The sequence below is a fragment of the Bombina bombina genome, chromosome 9 (genome assembly GCF_027579735.1).
Source record: "Bombina bombina isolate aBomBom1 chromosome 9, aBomBom1.pri, whole genome shotgun sequence".
Classification (NCBI taxonomy): domain Eukaryota; kingdom Metazoa; phylum Chordata; class Amphibia; order Anura; family Bombinatoridae; genus Bombina; species Bombina bombina.
This window is the reverse complement of record NC_069507.1, coordinates 255,312,087-255,330,239: the sequence shown is the minus strand read 5'-3', so window position 1 is coordinate 255,330,239 and position 18,153 is coordinate 255,312,087. Positions and strand designations below refer to the sequence as shown.

The 18,153-nt window shown below is 42.4% G+C and overlaps 1 protein-coding gene across 1 annotated transcript in view; it reads right to left on the bottom strand.

Moving 5' to 3' along the window:
• Window positions 1–4,153: 4,153 nt before the first annotated feature.
• NOBOX (NOBOX oogenesis homeobox) overlaps window positions 4,154–18,153 on the bottom strand; it is a 61,527-nt gene continuing 47,527 nt past the window's right edge. The window contains exons 8-9 of the mRNA XM_053693010.1: window positions 10,566–10,634; window positions 4,154–4,314 (exon numbers count right to left, since the gene is read on the bottom strand). Of these exons, the coding sequence (XP_053548985.1) occupies window positions 4,154–4,314; window positions 10,566–10,634 (230 nt within the window). The remainder of the gene's footprint in view (window positions 4,315–10,565; window positions 10,635–18,153) is intronic.

Sequence of the window (18,153 nt, the reverse complement as noted above, 5' to 3'; positions counted from 1 at the left end):
ATGTATCTTTGACACAGATGATATAGCTTTTCTAGGGTACCATATCACTCCGTTAGGGATTAGTATGCAAGAAGATAAGGTGCAGGCCATTCAGACTTGGCCTATTCCCACCTCAAAGAAAGAAGTCCAGCGCTTCCTAGGCTTCTCTAACTTCTATAGGAAGTTTATTCCAGGATTTGCTAAAATAACCAAACCACTAACAGATCTCACAAAACTCAACTCACAGTTCAAGTGGACTAATCAGACGCAGACAGTGTTTGATCTGCTAAAACATAAATTCTCATCAGCTCCTATCTTACAGTTCCCAGATTTAGACAAACAATTTATTCTCGAAGTCGACGCATCCGAATATGCGATTGGGGCCATCTTGTCACAGAGGAAATCCTATAAGGAACCCTTACACCCTGTGGCATTCTTCTCAAGACTTATGCTCCCTGCGGAACTCAATTATCCGGTTGGGGAAAAGGAGCTCCTGGCCATCAAGAGCTCTTTTGATCATTGGCGTCATCTGCTAGAAGGCGCACATCTTCCCATAGTAATCTATACCGACCATAAAAACCTCCAGTACTTACAGTCCAACAGGACTCTATCTTCTAGGCAATTACGTTGGAGCCTCTACTTCTCCAGATTCCGTTACATTATCACCTATCGACCAGGTACAAAAAATGGTAAGGCTGACGCCTTATCTAGAAAGGACCAAAGAATCTCCCCTACCCAGATTCCTTCTACTGTGATACCGAAACATTGCATTGTTGGTATGCTGACGGACTTGATTCCTTATCTACAGGAGGCACAACGGACCGATAACACGAAACCACTGAGTAATTTGCACTTAGACTCAGACCAATTATACAGATACCAGGATAGGTTCTATGTGCCCCCCTCTCTCAGACCATCTGTACTTAATATGGTTCATAACTCACCCTTAGCTGGACATATGGGCCTCACGAAATCTCAAGATCTCCTAAAGAGATCCTTTTGGTGGCCTACTATGACAAAAGATTTGAAACTCTATATCTCACGGTGTAACATCTGTGCCACAACAAAACATTCTAGACAACTTCCCACTGGGTTACTCCATCCAATACCGGTTCCACATGCACCATGGGAGACTGTTTCATTGGACTTCATCGTTGAACTCCCTTTATCGATGTCATACACTACTATTTTGGTTGTAACTGATTTATTTTCAAAAATGGCACATTTTGTCCCACTCACTGCTTTACCTTCGGCGGAAAAGACAAGTAACATCTTTGTTAAGGAAATTATTCGATTACATGGCATCCCCAAAGTTTTGATAAGTGATAGAGGAACACAGTTCACCTCCAGGTTCTGGAGAAACCTTTGTAAGGCATTACATATAGATCAACGTCTCAGCACCTCCTATCACCCCCAAACTAATGGGCAAACGGAGCGTGTGAATCAGTGCCTCGAACAGTACCTGAGATGCTACTGTTCCCATCAGCAAGACACATGGGCGTCCTACTTACCTCTGGCTGAGATTGCTTACAATAATAGCAAAAGTTCATCAACTGGATACAGTCCCTTCTTCATCAACTATGGCTACCACCCTCGTTTTGATCTTTTTCCACGTATTGAAACACCTTGTCCATGAGTCAATGATCTGGTGAATGACATGTCCCAGATCTTCACGTCTGTACGGGACAATATCCATCAAGCCCAATCTACTCAACAAAGTCACTACAACCTTCGCCATAGAAAGGCCCCTGAGTACTCCTTGGTCAATTTGTCTGGCTCTCAACTAAGAATTTGAAGCTCCCTTATCCTAGTCGAAAGTTAGGTCCATTGTTCATTGGACCTTACCCTATCCTTCGTTTGGTTAATCCTGTTACTGTTACTCTCGACCTTCCTTCTACCATCCGGATTCACCCTACATTCCATATCTCCTTGGTCAAGCCTTGTACCTCGCCTCCGTCTGGCTCTACATCTCTACCTGCTCCTGGTGTTGATGTTCCTGATGTTGACTACGAAGTTCATACCATCCTTGATTCCCGTTACCGTCATGGACGGTTGTTTTATTTGATTAATTGGAAAGGTTACGGACATGACGAAGATTCCTGGGAGCCGGCCTCTAATGTGTCAGCACCTAGGCTGGTTTCCATATTTCATAGGAGGTTTCCGGATAGACCACGGCCTTGAACCTCGCTGTGGTTCCTTTTTTGGGGGGCCTATGTGAGGATTGTCCGAGTTGTATGCTGTCCCTTTAAGGATTTTACTTCCTCTTACTATTTAAGGACCCACCTCCTATTTACCTATGCTGGCGAATTGAGTGTTGTAGCCATTCAGCTACGGATTCTTATCCTTGCTAGCTCTGAGGAATTACTTTCCTACGATTCCTGTTACCTGTTTCCAGACTTTCTGAAGCTTCCAGTTTACTACTCTGAAGTTACAGCTGTCTCTCTCCTTGCTTCCTGAGAGATTGTGTGCTCTATTCTGACGTCATCAGCTACGGACGTGCAGAGCAACCTGAACAGCCTTTCTCACTCCCGGCTTCTCCGGTTGCAGTGTGAGCTATCAGTGATTCAGTTCAGCCTGTCTCACTCCCGACAACTCTGGTACCAGCGTGAGCTCATCCCTCCTGATAACGGTAACACATTTATTTTGCCAAGTTGATTTAAGTAAAGTTATTCTTAATTAATCTTACTGCTTCGCTTTGGCATAGATTAAGTCAATGTGATAACTGAGGAAATCTCGTTATTGTTATCACAGTGACACACTACCACTATTTTGAATACAAAGGTGATTCTGTTAAACCTATACCTTAGTATTAAGAACTCAAATAAATATCTTCTAAGAAATACCTATAAATAAGTAGTACTTTACAAGAAGAAATATCAGGGTGAAAAGGTGCCAGAACTACAAAAATTATGGCCCCCACAGAAAAATATGGGCGAGGAGCTGTGAAGAAAAGAAAATGATCAGGTAAGCATAATTTAAGTTTTTCAGAAGAGCAAACAATCAAAGCAGAAGACTGACGAAATTCCTTAATAGTCTGCAATAAATAACTTAAATTATGCTTACCTGATAATTTTCTTCTTCAGATGGAGTCCACAGCTGCATTCATTACTTTTGGGAATTCAGAACCTGGACACCAGGAGGAGGTAAAGACACCCCAGCCAAAGGCTTAAATACTCCTCCCACTTCCCTAATCCCTCAGTCATTCTGCCAAGGAACAGTAGAAGAAATATCAGGGTGAAAAGGTGCCAGAAGAACAAAAATGACAGCTCCCCACAGAAAAAATATGGGCGGGGAGCTGTGAAGAAAAGAAAATTATCAGGTAAGCATAATTTAAGTTTTTCTTCATAAATGGAAAGAGTCCACAGCTGCATTCATTACTTTTGGGAAAACAATAACCAAGCTATAGAGGACACTGAATGCTAAAACGGGGGGTACAAGAGGCGGCCCATTCTGAGGGCACCAGACCTGAAAAACCCTTACCCGACAAAACCAGCTTCGTCCGAAGTCGAGAAACATTGAAAAGGTCCCAATGACACAGACCCATAGATAATCCACAAGCCTTGCTAGAGACCGCAGAAACTAAACACGACTGAGCCAACAAGCCTCCAGGAGACACCGTCCCCTGGACGTCGGTCCCAAACTACACACCCCTTACTAGAGAAAGGGATCAGACTACCGTAATCTCTCACAAAGGGAAAAGACATGAGTGAACATCCATCAAGGACTCCAGAAAAACCTGAATAGGGTACAGCAAGTCCCAAATAAAAATACAAGGCAAAAACCCGAGAAACCGGGCCAAGCTCACAGAGACCCAATCAGTCTTGAGAAACAAGGGAAGGCAACGCCCAGACCCCAAAAAGTACAGAAACCACGAGGTAGGACCGGGAATCTGAAACAGAGATCTCCTAAACACAGTGCAACCGCACCCTAGAAGACAATTTAAGACGAAAGTCCCCAGAGTCACAAAGATCGCTCAGATATCTAAATCTTCAGAAACCGCAACCACATGCAGCATATTAGATAAACACCCGAGTCAAAACACTGCACGCTACAGTCATCCAGAGACGACTCTGAAATTTGAAAAACTGCATGGCAAGTAAGAAGCAGCTGAAAAAAAAAAGGTTCCGAATCGTCAGGCTGCTAATCATCCACTACACAGTGGACACGACACGGGCTATCCAGAGCCACCAGTCCTTCCAACAGAACCTGAACGTGGAGAAGACACAGAGTCCTCAAGGAGACTCACCGTACCTCGACGACCCAAGGACGAAGCAGCAGAGCAACACATCACCGATCCTGCTCCAAACACCAGACCAGCCCAAGCGACAGGCACGTCTGAAAGACAGGGGGACAGAAAAAAAACAAAACAACCACAAGCCTCCAGGAAATTGTAGAATGGGAGGAACTCACCCACCCAACAGAGCTTGGGTGCCAACCCAATCCGCTCTTCCAAAATAGGTACTCTCAAGGAGAACCCCTAGGACCTGAACAGAGAAAAGTGCAGTAGCTCTCTGAGAAGCCCTGGCACAACTCCTTATAACAGTCCCGACATGGAGACTTCAACTTCCATAGTTGAAACAGGACAAGCCCCAGAACAGCAGCCTGCTATCCCTTAGCACCTGTTCCAACCTCCTGCACACAGGGCAGGACAACGACCCTCCAGAGAGACGAAAACCCCACCTCTTAAGGATAACTACCCCCTCAAAGGGGAAAGTGCAGATAAAAATCCGAACACACTTTGTAAAAGTCCATGTGCCAACTATCGTGTCACAGAACCCCACAAAGTGAAGGACATGCACTGTGAAGAACATGTAGCCATAGCTGGAATTGAATCTCAACTATCAACCTACAGGCCCGCAAAGTCTACAACTAAACCATTGCGGGACACCTTCCAAGGACAAAACAGGCCATAAGGAACATTACAGCACCCAAAGGTGAATGCAAATCCTGGCTCAGCTGCTAGCAGTTTCAACAAACTAGCCATTAGGATAAAGCCTGAGTTCCAGGGAAACCTGGGTTGCCTGGAGCCAGTCCGCAGGATCATAAGTCTCCAGACATCCATAAGGATCCAAGACAAGAACCCTGGGCCCAGGCCCCAGAATCATTTAGAAACAAACACCCCAGGTACACAAGATACCTCGCCTGAGGGAATCAAACCTCACAGAGGAAGACAACCGGACTAAACCAGAGAATGGGAATTAGACTCACTTGTAATTCCCCGCCCAAGAGAATAGACAACCCTTGCAGGAGTCCACCCTCTGAAAAAAAGCTATGGCACGACAGTCGCGCAAATACTCTAGAACACAAGAGCGCCAAGGACAACACACAGGAAGTCCAAGACAAGGGAAAGAACAAAGACGGAGTCACCCGAAGGTAGAGGGTAGAACAAAAGCTAGTCTCCATAGTCCTCTGAGGATACATAACCAGAGAACCACACCCAAGGAAGAAGAATGCAGAGCACAGCAAACCCCTGTAACAAAAAAAAAAAACCCTTAAGTGAAGCTTTGAGAAGGAGACATCACAGCCTATCATCCCTGATATGGAGACGACTAGCCCCCGAAAGTAGGAAAAAGCCACACGGCCCTCACTTCCTAATTAGACGGCAAAAACCATCAAGTAGAACCACACATTCCAGAAGTCTCGACCCAAAGGAAGAGAACCTCAAAGGAACAAGACCAAAAGGGACAATTCCAAAGAGCCCCTAAAGGCAAGACCGCCAGGAACCGGCAGCAAGGAGGCCCGAAGTCCTTCCAACCTCCAACCCACGCGGGAAGGAGACACTCCAAGACCCGACAGAAAAGTGGAATCCAGTGAGTGTGTCGCAGTAGAACTCCTAGTCCCAGTCGACCAACATGAAAAGGCTAATGAGGATTAACCCAATCTCCTATGCCTCACGGACCCTCAGGTCCTCTCAGATGCTTAGCTGAAACTTGTTAACGAAAAACAAGAAATAACACAAATAATAATGGGAAGTACTCAGTGCCCTAACCTGACCAGCAAGGCAAAACAGGCGCCACGTGTCTGATTAGGCCTCAAGAGAGAAGGATCTGAACCCAATCAGGACTAGCCTGAATCCAATGGTCACTGTCAAAGGCCGCATAGAATCCCCCCTAGAGAGGGAGAAATAAACAGCAGACAAACATAGGACTAAAACACGTCCAAAACAAACTTCCTTAGAACAGTACGATCAAACAATCGCGAGTATCAATTCCAGATAAGATTCCCAAAGGAAATAGAAAACAAACATGAGCTTAAACCAAATAAAAACAAATTGTACAGGATAAAAATAAAAGATAAGGTAACCCGCAGGTTATCGCCTAAGAAGAACAGGCGCACCCGCAGGACTGGCCGAACAAGGACCCTGTTTTTCCAAGCTCAGAACTGGAAAGGGATACTCAATAAACAAGACTATAAGATGATTACTTCATCCCCTTATGTCTCATTCTGTAAGCTATTCAAAACGCCAAAGCGTGCCTCAATAAAACACAAAGGTGCGCCAGTCTATACCGAAAAGCACAGCATACCCCCGCCGGAGCAGAAGATGACTCCGGCCCCCGAAGGTTGACCCGCTGAAGCCTCAGGGACAGTCATTTCCCCAGAGAGCAGAACAGGCCATCCCATGCCTTAAGAGCCCTGGACAACGGAACATGAACAATATCTTAAACCAACTTTGGAAGTTGCAGATGCGCCAGCGCCACAATTAGACGTGCAATATCGTGCCGAAACCCCAGCGGGAACAAGCCACCTTCCATAAAAGGATAAGAACATTTTTGGTTACCTGCATGCGTAGTAAGCGATTGTGGAAGGGAACTCGTCACTCGGAGGACAAAAGCCCCAAAGGCGGATGGCTCAAAGGCCCCTTGATTCCCCGATCCTGAGGAATTGACCACTCTAATACGGCATTCAGGACATAACTGATAGGCTTGTATCATCCGGGGCAATACGCATTCTGCGCAAGGAGTATAAACTGAAACAGAGACGTCCGTCTCTACAATATAAAAGTCCTCCATAACTAGGATATTGATACAGAAGATTGGACCAAAAAATCTAAACGGCACCTGACACCCACAATGACCGGCACTCACCACCTCCTATAAACCTGACACCAGCAGACCAGAATTTCTCCGTCGCCTCATGGTCAGGAATGCAGAAATGGAGGCCAAAAACGTGACCACGCCCGGTCACCAGGAGAACTGTATAGTCCAAAAAAGCGCCCCTGACCGTAAGGCCGCATCACTTTCCAAAAGCCATTGTGTTCCCCAAGCCACGAGCCAGAATGCACTACACATAAGCCAGTTGAATCATATAACAAACATGATTATAAACCCCCCTGTTAAACAACCCCTTGAAATCCTGACTCTACTCCAAGAATATTCTTTAGTCGGCCTAAGAAGTTATTCTATACTCAAGGGTTTGGTAAAGTTTGGGATGTTCCGGTAGTGGTAAGACTGCATCTGCAGTATTTCAAAACATACTTACCTGAGAATGTTTATTGAAAGCCAATTCCTCCTGAGACCAAAGTCCCTGCATCTTCAACGAATCCCAGACTGCTCCCCAACCCATCAGGCTGTCACAAGTACCCCAGAGGATCTCTGAAAGCATGTCCCCTGGGACAGATGTTCTTGAGACAGCCACCACGGAAGGGAGTCTCTTGTTGGTTGATCCAGTACTATCCTCTGAGATAGATCTGCATAATCCCCGTTCTATTGGGCGACCATACATAGCTGTAGAGGTCTCAAGTGGAGCCGAGCAAAAGGAACTATGTCCATGGAAGCTACCATCAAACCAATTACCTTCATACATTGGGCCACCGATGGCCATACCGCAGACTGTAGGGACAGGCAAGCAGAAAGAATCTTGGCCCTTCTGACCTCTGTCAGAAATATTTTCATTGATAGGGAATCTATGATGGTTCCTAAGAAGATCACTCTTGTAGCCAGAACAAGAGAGCTTTTCTCCATGTTGATCAACTGTGGGAACAAAGAAAAGATAACAAGATCTTTGTATGAGATTCTACTAGTTGTAAAGATGGCACCTGGACCAGAATGTCGTCCAGAGAGGGTGCCACTGCAACTCTCCAGGACCAATTACTGCCAATAGAGCTACCAGGACTTTTGAGAAAATTCTGGGAGCTGTTGCGAGGTCAAATGGAAGCGCTACAAATTGAAAGTGTTTTTCCATATAGGGAAATCTCAGAAATTTCAGATGATCCCTGTGAATGGGAACATGTAAGTACGCATCCTTTAGGTCCATCGTCGTCATGAATTGACCTCCTGGACTAGAGGAAGGATGGAACAGATACTCATTCTTGAAGTCGGCACTCTGAGAAATTTTAGATCTAAAGTGGGTCTGAAAGTTCCCTCTTTTTTGGGAACCACAAACAGGTTGGAGTAGAACCCGGGACCTTGTTCATGTATTACTATTACTCCCAAGAGGGAAAGATCCTATACACATTTCAAGAACGCCTCTTTTTATTTGGTCTACAGATAATCTTGAGAGGTGGAACCTGCCCCTGGGAGGAAAAGTCTTGAACTCTAACTTGTAACCCTGGGAAACTATGTCCACGGGTCTGGGGCATCTCGTTTCCAAGCTTGCGAAAACTGAGCGAGTCTGCCCCCCACTTGATCCAATTCCGGATCAGGGCAGGCCCTTCATGCTGACTTAAAATCAGCAGCGGCTTTCTTGAATTGTTTCCCCTTGTTTAGAGATTTAGTTTACAGATTTAGAGTCAGCTGCCGGTTTTTCCCACCCGTAGTATCAGAAACCGTTTCTGTCAGACCGGGTTCAAACAAGGTCTTATCCTGTGTTAGGAATCGCTAGAAGCTTAGATTTAGAGGAAACATCGGCTGACCAAGATTTCAGCCACAATGCTCTGCGCGCTAACACAGCAAAGCCCGATATTTTGGCACCCAATTTAATGCCTTGCAAGGGAGTGTCAGTAATAAAGGAATCGGCCAACTTAAGAGCCTTAATCCTATCTTGGATTCCCTCTAAAGGAGTCTCTACCAGAAGAGACTCAGGCAAGGTGCCGAACCATTAGGCTGTAGCATTTGTCACAGTGGCGATACACACTGCAGGTTTCCATCAGAGACCCCGATGAACATACATTTTCTTCAAATAAGCCCCCGGCTTTTCTTAAAGGAGCAGCTATCCTCAATAGAAATAGAAGTTCTCTTAGCCAGAGTAGAAATGGCCCCTTCTACGTTAGCACCGATTGCCACGACTCCTTAATGTCAGCATTCCTGTGCTATAATCTCTGTGGCACGGTCTGGCACAGTAAAGACCTCCACAGTGGAAGGACATCAAAGAATTTATTAAGATTGTCAGATTTCCTAGGGATGACAACAGTAGGAGTATCTGAGTCGACAAGAGTAACCAAAAATCTCCTTTAACAGTACACAGAGGTGTTCAAGTTTACATCTGAAGGATACAACTTCAGCATCAGATGAAGGAATTATATGTCCGAATCTGAGGTTTCACCCTCATAGGCTACCTACGTATCTTCCTCATCAGACTTATGAGAAAGGATAACTTGGGTAACAGAAGTCGGAGCAAAAACCCTACTATCTAAATCTTTAATTTTCCTCTTGCGTTTACCCTGTAGCATGGGAATGACAGCTAATGCCGCAGATACTGCAGAGGATACCTTGGCAGCAATCTCTGCTTGCAAAAAAACTCCTCCAGGAGATTAAGAGGAACCGCAGGACACTGCATGTGATGCCAATAAGGCTTGGGACATAAGAGGAGAATGCTGTGGCATAGCTTGAACAGCATCAACCTGGGAGACTGATGGCTCAGAAACAAGGAATCTATCTTTATGAGTAACAGTCTCAAAAAATAATAAAATATGCAGGTACTGTACCTTTACATTTTAACATGAACTGTACTGTACTTTTAAGGATAATTAAACTGTGTCTTTAAATTAAACATAGTAGTCACCAAATGACTATTTGTGTTCCTAAGGTAATCTTACAAAATATGCAAATCATTTGGCATGAGAAGACAATTTTTACATTAGGGAAAATTTGATACTCTGCTTTATATGCCTACCTGTCCCCTCGCCAACCGGACAGCAATTGCGATCCCACAGAGCAGCCTTTAGACAGATCGTCATAATCTCTTCTCCATCAAAAGCAAGTCTCCTAACACTACGCAACAGCTTCGGACTGTATTGAAAAGTGCATCACATGACAGACGCTGTGCTACACAGAAAGCGCACGCTTCAGTCAGAGGAGAAATCCCGCCTCAGCAAAACACCAGGGAGAAGTACCCACCTCCAAATTAATGGAGACGGCTCCAAAACGGCAATCTGCGACACTGTGTCACTATAAGTACAAGCACATAGCTCTCTCTCAATCTGTGTCCTTTGAACATTGATCCAGAGCCCAAAAATAAACATTAACCCTTGAACCACCAATACAAATAAAATACAAGTTTTGCAAGTTTTCCCATTCACATGTACCAGTGCCTGCTGCCTACCAAATAAGTCCTGATGCAGGACAAAGTCCCACAATAAGTGCACAATTTCTTATTATTCCTTTAGTGCCAGTCTTTCCTTTCCAGAGGTAAACAAAAAAGGCACTTACCTGCACATCCAGCTGTCCGGCAGGGGGACAGCCCACCTGGTATGAGAGGAAACCACTCCTCACAGAGACCTGTGGATAGAAGAAATGAACAGAGTAAGCCTACTCTGGCATTCTGTTTGAGGGCAGCAATCCTGTCAGAAAATGCAGTGAGGCCCACCCCACCAGTTCCTTACTGCTTGGAAGCTACCACTGAAGAGACTAACGTGGAGTACAGCTAAATCCAGCTTGTCAGGGAAGATCAGAGCAAGCCTGCTCAGGCTTCCAAAATAAAAAAAATCTTGATAGAAGAATCTTAGACACCTAAAACTTCACCTCCTCCTTACACTGAAGGCAAAGAGAATGACTAGGGGTTGTGGGAAGGGAAGTGATACTCAACAGCTTTGCTGTGGTGCTCTTTGCCTCCTCCTGCTGGCCAGGAGTGATATTCCCAACAGTAATTGATTATTCCGTGGACTCGCCGTGTCTTAAGAAAGAAAATGTCATTTTGACTATATTGTCCCTTTAATAAAATGTTTTCCTTCCTTATAAATCCATGTTATATGCCAGCAATGCCAAATCGGTCCGGTATGATTTAAATATAGTCTAATGTAAAACTGTTTTCTCTTTAATGAGTTTCCAATGACTTGTTATACCAACTGTAGTGTATTAAATGTATCAGAAATTGCTTCTTTAGTTGTATTTTTGTAGTTAAAAATGCCTGGGTTTCCCCTTAGCGTGACGCCCATAAACAGAGACATGGACTTATGTCATCTATAAATCATGCTAAAATACATATCACTTTTGGTACTACCTTAGTATGTTATTGTTGACTTTTTCCCCTTTGTTATTTTACAGTTCTGGTATTCTAGTGAAGAATGTACAGCAAATTGTTTATAAGCTTACCTCTTGTCAATGGTATACAATTGTTCTGTGCATTTCCCTAATAAAAATATTTTGAAAAACAAAATACCTGGTTTTCGCTCATTGAAACCACAACCACAACCCAATGCTAAGAACATGCCCATTGAAATGGGCTGATTCATTAAGAAGAGCAGACCTCCTTGTGTCTTTCTCTCTCTATAAATAGCACTCCCCCACAAGTTAGTCAGTATACGTTGTAGTTTCAACAGGCAAAATCAGGTATTTCAAATGACTAACGTAAAGCAGGTTTCTGTAAAACAAATAATAAACACTCCGAATAATCTGATAAACATTTACAGTACAATGTCCCTTTACCTCCACCATCTCTGAGGTGGCAGAGAGATTAATAAGTAGTGATGCTTCTTGTGGTCACAGCAAGAAATCCAAAGCTGCAGACACTGCTTGATAAATGGATCCCATAATATAGCAAGATCTATAGTAATAGTCCTCAAATGATTTCTACATAATGCAGTCTAACATTATCCATATAGCCATCTAAACCTTCAATTTCAGGATATTTATTCCTTTCTATAGCTGTTGCTAAATAGACTGAACCTTTAAAGGGAAGGATTAACTGTATTTGTATTTCTTTAGGGTGGGTGAGGATCAAACTCCTCCATTTATTGAGAAATTGTTTCATTCTAGCTTCATTATCAATAGTTACATCAAATTGTTCTAAGATTTATTTTCTTTGCAAGTTCAGCTAACATAGGAGTCTTTAGATTTCCAGTATATCAGAAGAGTCCTTACGTTAATAATAATGGAGTTAACAAGCCTTCTGTTAACCTCATTCCTTGTCTCTTTTACTAAAAAGAAAATATGGTTGTCGTATATTTTATGTTTGAATATTTTTTTATTATTTTGCAAAAAGAATTGGAAAAAATAACATAAACATTGATAGACATACCTTCCACCGTATTCATCACTATCTTCAGGATCTACGGGGATCAGGCTTACAAAACCTTAATTACATACACTTGATAATTTGGTTAACATAACAGAGGCATGCTCGAACCATTACTCCGCAGTCCGTAAACTATGATGATGTATTATCTATAAATCTTCTTGCATATCAAACAACGATTATTAATAAAAAGTGCTTGCTTTTGATTATTTCTCATAAAGTCTTTTGATGCACTAAGTTAAAACGTACAATGGAATTCTATCCATTTTCCAAGTTACTGTTTGATTTCAGTTGAAGTTACCTCACATCAATGAAAGGGTAAGGTATAACAATTAACAAGGGGTGGGGTGGGGGTAGAGGGGGGGACAGGGGGGGGGGGTGTGACGACACATCATACTTTAAGCTATGTTGTATGTGTAGAAAGTTAATAAAAGATTTATCTCTATTTAAGCCATCTAAGCCTGTTCCTCATACTAGTCTTATGTCTCCTATTCTGATTTAGTTATCCAATAGTACCATACCATTTGGACTACCTCTCTGTTATCTAGGGTATGTGCTGCTAATTCGTACATATTGTATGTATATTGGATTTTATTGTAAATTTCTGTCCAGGTTGGGCTACCTATCTTCCAGTGTCTGGCTATGCAGATCCTCGTAATTGTGCACAGTATTCTTATAAATGTATTGATATGTTTGTTGAGTCTACCCATATGAATATGTAGGAGAGCATGTTGGATTGTAAGATCTATATCTTCATTTAAGAGTCGACTAAGGAAAGAAGAGAGTTGCTTCCATATCCCCGCTACTTCCTTGCAGTCCTACCACATGTGCCTATATGTACCTATTTCACCGCATCCTCTGTAACATAAGGTGCTTCCTTGTTTGTTCATATGAGCTGTTCTTGTGGGTGTTAAATACCATCTGTATATTGTCTTAACAACATTTTCCTTAAGGTCTACACTTATCAACCCTTTTTCTGCATTTTGGAAAATTCTCTCCCAATCTTTAATTTCTTTACTGGTATGTAGTTCTCTTTCCCAGGCTAACATGGTGGTAGTTTTTATGTTGGAATGTGAGGTCTGAATGGCCACATATAGGGTAGAAATAGTATGTTTGTCACGTTCCTCGGATTTGCATAAGGTTTCTAATGGTGTAGTGCTATTATTTCTAGGCATTTTCAGGTATGATCGGATCGCTGAGTATATTTGTAAGTACATGTACCAATGTAGCGTCAGGGGGCTCAGTTTTGTCTGAAGTTGGGTAAATGTAAGAGGTCCTCCGCCCTCCATGAAATCTGCCACTCTGTATAACCCCTTATTTTCCCATTTCTGCAGTTGTGCCCAGATTTCACTGGGCAGGATATATCTTATCGGTGTATGCAAAGAGTGTTGTGGCATGAGGTTGTATTTTGTTTTTGCTTCTTTCCACATATCGATTGTGAGGTTAGTAGTGTAGGGGTTAGTAGTCTTCTGAGCAGACTGTACTTTCACTGGTTCCCAAATAATTGTATCAGTTTCGCCCCAGCCGCCTAAGGTTGCTTCTAATGTAGGCCATATTATTTCCTTATTTCTTTTTAGGAGTAAGCTATCTTGTGCTAATCGGGCTGCTTTGAAATATTCTATTAAATTAGGGGCCCCAATACCTCCCAATTTCTTATGCCTATTAAGTATGGATTTCGCAATTCTGTTTGTCTTATCTCCTCTAATGTATATAAGTATGTCTTTTTGTAATGCTTCTAGGTCTTTTATAACTATCTTAATAGGTAAAGTTCTAAATAGGTATAGAATTCTCGGTAAAGTGGTCATCTTAACCGCAGCTACCCTACCCATCCATGAAAATTTATAAGTGTCGTATATTTTAAAAGGACAATGTAAAACATTATTGGCCCAGTAACTAACCTTATTACAAATTTCTGAATCTTTGGGCAATTCCACAGATCATCTGCAGGGAAATTACATTTGTAGCATGAACCAATATTTGTATCCCATTTTGATTGCAAGTAAGGGGTAATGTATGTTCTATTAATTATTTTTGTATGCGATTCCCTCAAAGCAGATGCTATAGTAGCTTTGTCCACAAGTTTGAAGCTTTTCTGCACCATCCTTATAGGGCTATTCCAAGCTGTCGCTATTTTATTAAGATTAACCTGACCTTGCAAAGACTTTAGTATTTTATACAGGAAAGAAATGGAATGATTGCCTGTCCTGTAAATATTCACCACAGGGTCAAGCACTGACCAGTCTGTTTCAACTAGACATTTTTCAACAAGATCCTCAAACCAATGATGTACCTGCAGGTACACAAAGAGGTCTTTGTCCAATACCTTAAAGTCCCTTGTTAAATCAGCAAAAGCTTTACATCTTAGAATGTCCTTATCCTTTAACTGGTTAATATAGATTAACCGCTAGTGTTTCCATCTATTAAAGACCTCAGCATTAAGAGCTGGCATGAAGTTTGGGTTTCTGGTAATCAGTAAATATTTAAAATTTAACTTGGCAACCTTCGTTATTTTTTGCCAAGCATAGATTACATTTAAAATGATGGGTAACTGCTTGACTTCTATAGGTAATTCATTCCAAGAACAGTGTAGTAAGGCTTTCAGCGAATAGGGGCTTATTATCTGGTTCTCAATTTTATAAGATGTATAATAATCACTTTCATTTATCCAGTCCAGAGCTATTTTTCCTATGCAGATATTATATAACTCTGTCAGGAAAGGAAAAACCGCCATCATTTCTAAAAAAAGATAATTTTTTGTAAGCCATCGCTTTCCTTTTCTTCCCCCATATAAAGCCCAGGAATATCTTTTTTTTTTTAAATATATTTTTTATTGAGGTTATAAACATATAAACACGAGCAAGGTTACAATGTAATTATGGACATAAGCATATATCTAAACATTTACCAGACTGTCAGTAGAGTCCATAATATCCACAGAAATATTAACATGTAGTAGTTTCAAGTTTAACATAGAAATATTGAAAAATGTCAACCATACACCTTCAGTACCATATGGCATAAAGATAAACATAATGTCTCTAGGTATAAGTGCGACTAGTTGAGAAATATTAACCTATATGAACAATAACCAACCTCTTTGTTATATTTATGATGGACTATTTCCCAGTGTAGAAATTGGTCACTCTTGGACCAAAAAGAATAGAAAGACAAGAGTTTGCTGGGAATGGTTTATCAGGATCACTGGATTAGGGGATATACTGTATGTAGCAAACACTAATGGTATGTCATATTATCAACAGAAAGTAGTACATTTTGTAATAACATTGGATAATGACACCGACAAACATGTTAAATCAGAGTGAATTTCTATAGGATACATTTTCCTCTGCTTACAAAGTAAGCGCAAAGGTGTAGAGAATTAGGGTAAGGGTATAACTATATGTCTTGAAAATTGGGTTTTCTGAAAAGTAGAGATAGAGGGGCCCATTTATCAAAGGGCTTGCGGACCTGATCCGACACTGCGGATCAGGTCCGCAAGACCTCGCTAAATGCGGAGAGCAATACGCTCTCCACATTTAACATTGCACCAGCAGCTCACAAGAGCTGCTGGTGCAACGCCGCCCCCTGCTGACTCGCGGCCAATCTGCCGCCAGCAGGGAGCTGTCAATCAACCCGATCGTATTCGATCGGGTTGATTTCCGGCGGTTCCTGTCCGCCTGCTCAGAGCAGGCGGACAGGGTTATGAAGCAGCGGTCTTTAGACCGCTGCTTCATAACTTGTGTTTCTGGCGAGTCTGAAGACTCGCCAGAAACACGGCCCTTCAAGCTCCATACGGAGCTTGATAAATGGGCCTGATAATGTGAGAACATATAGGGGGAAGGGAGGAATGCTCAGTAAAAAAGGAAATTTATGCTTATCTGATAAATGTATTTCTTTTTCGATATGAGGAGTCCACGGATTTCATCCTTACTTGTGGGATATTGCCTCCTGGTCAGCAGAAGGAGGCAAAGAGCACCACAGCAGAGCTGTATAAGTAGCTCCTCCCTTCCCTCCCAACCCAGTCATTCGACCGAAGTTAGGAAGAGAAAGGAAAAGCCAAGGTGCATAGGTGTCTGAAGTTCAACAAAAAATTAATAACCTGTCACATCAGAACAGGGCGGGCCGTGGACTCATCTTATCGAAAAATAAATAAATTTATCAGGCAAGCATAAATTTCCTTTTCTTTTTCAAGATACGATGAGTCCACGGATTACATCCTTACTTGTGGGATACAATACCAAAGCTATATTACACGGATGAAACAGGAAGGACAAGACAAGTAACCTAAACGGAAGGCACCACTGCTTGAAGAACCTTTATCCCAAAAATAGCCTCAGCCGAAGCATAAGTATCAAATATGTAAAATTTTGAAAAAGAGTGAAGAGAAGACCAAGTTGCAGTCTTGCAAATCCGACCAACAGAAGCATCAATACTTGAATGCCCATTAGGGAACAACGACCCTAGGGGAATGATTCGTACTTCCTTCAGGAGGCTGCTGTCCAGCAATCTCAAAAGTAAAACGGATGATACTCTTTAGCCAAAAAGAAAGAGAGGTAGTCGTAGCCTTCTGACCTCTAAGATTCCTTGAAAAATAATAAACAAGTAAGACGATTGTTGAAAATCCATAATCGCTTGTAAGTAGAACATTAAAGCATAAATTACATCAAAATTGTGCAACAGACATTCATCCTGAGAAGGATTAGGACACAAGGAAGGAACGACGATCTCCTGATTAATATTCCTCTTGGAAACAACCTGAGGAAGAAACCTAGGTTCAGTAAGAAACAACACCTTATCTGAAGAAAAAGGAAGGTAAGAGGAATTATATTGTAATACCGAACTCTCAGATATTCTTTGAACAGAAGAAATAGTAACCAAAAATAAAACGTTCCGAGATAAGAACTTAATATCTTATGGAATGCAGAGGTTCAAACGGAAACCCCTTGAAGAACCTTAACAACTAGATTCAAACTCCAAAGAGGAGCAAGTAGTCTAAACACGTCTGATTCTAGTCAGAGCCTGACAAAAAAATTGCACAACTGGAACATCTGCCAAACGCGTATGTAACCAAATAGATAAAGCAGAGATCTGTCCCTCTAAGTAACTTGCTGATCACTCTGTCTACAATTCTTCGTAGAGAAAAAAACTAATCCTGGGAATCCTAACCCTACTCCATGAGTAGCCCCTGGATTCACACCAAGAAAGATATTTACGGCATATCTTATGGGGAATTCACCTATTAACAGGCTGACGTGCCTGAAAATAAAGTATCAAAGACCGAAACAGAAAAAACCTGGCAAGGGAAAGGTAAGCGTCCAATCTTCCAAGCAGTCAAGATTCGGGAGACGGAAGGAACCCCAAATGAGAAGGTCCATCCTCAATGGAAGTGTCCAAGATGACAGAATGACATGTCCACCTAGTCGGCATACCAAAACCAGCTAAGTCATTAAAACAGCTTGCTAGCACACATTCAAGGTGCAAATAGCTGCAGCTGGTTTCAAACTGCAAACCCTCCGCTTGCTAGACGGCGAAGCTAACTAGCAGGCTACTACACGCAAGACCAACGAGGATCACTGATGCCCTTTCCTGTTTGGCTTGAACAATAAAGCGGGGAAGGAGCGCAACAGGAAAAATACATAAGCTAGGCTGAATGACCAAAGAACTACCAAGGCATATCTCAGCTCGGCTTGGGGTCCCTAGCCAGGACCCACATCTCAGAAGCTTGGCATCCTGACAAGACGCCCTAAGGTGTAACTCCGGCCAACCCCATCTGAGAATCAGATT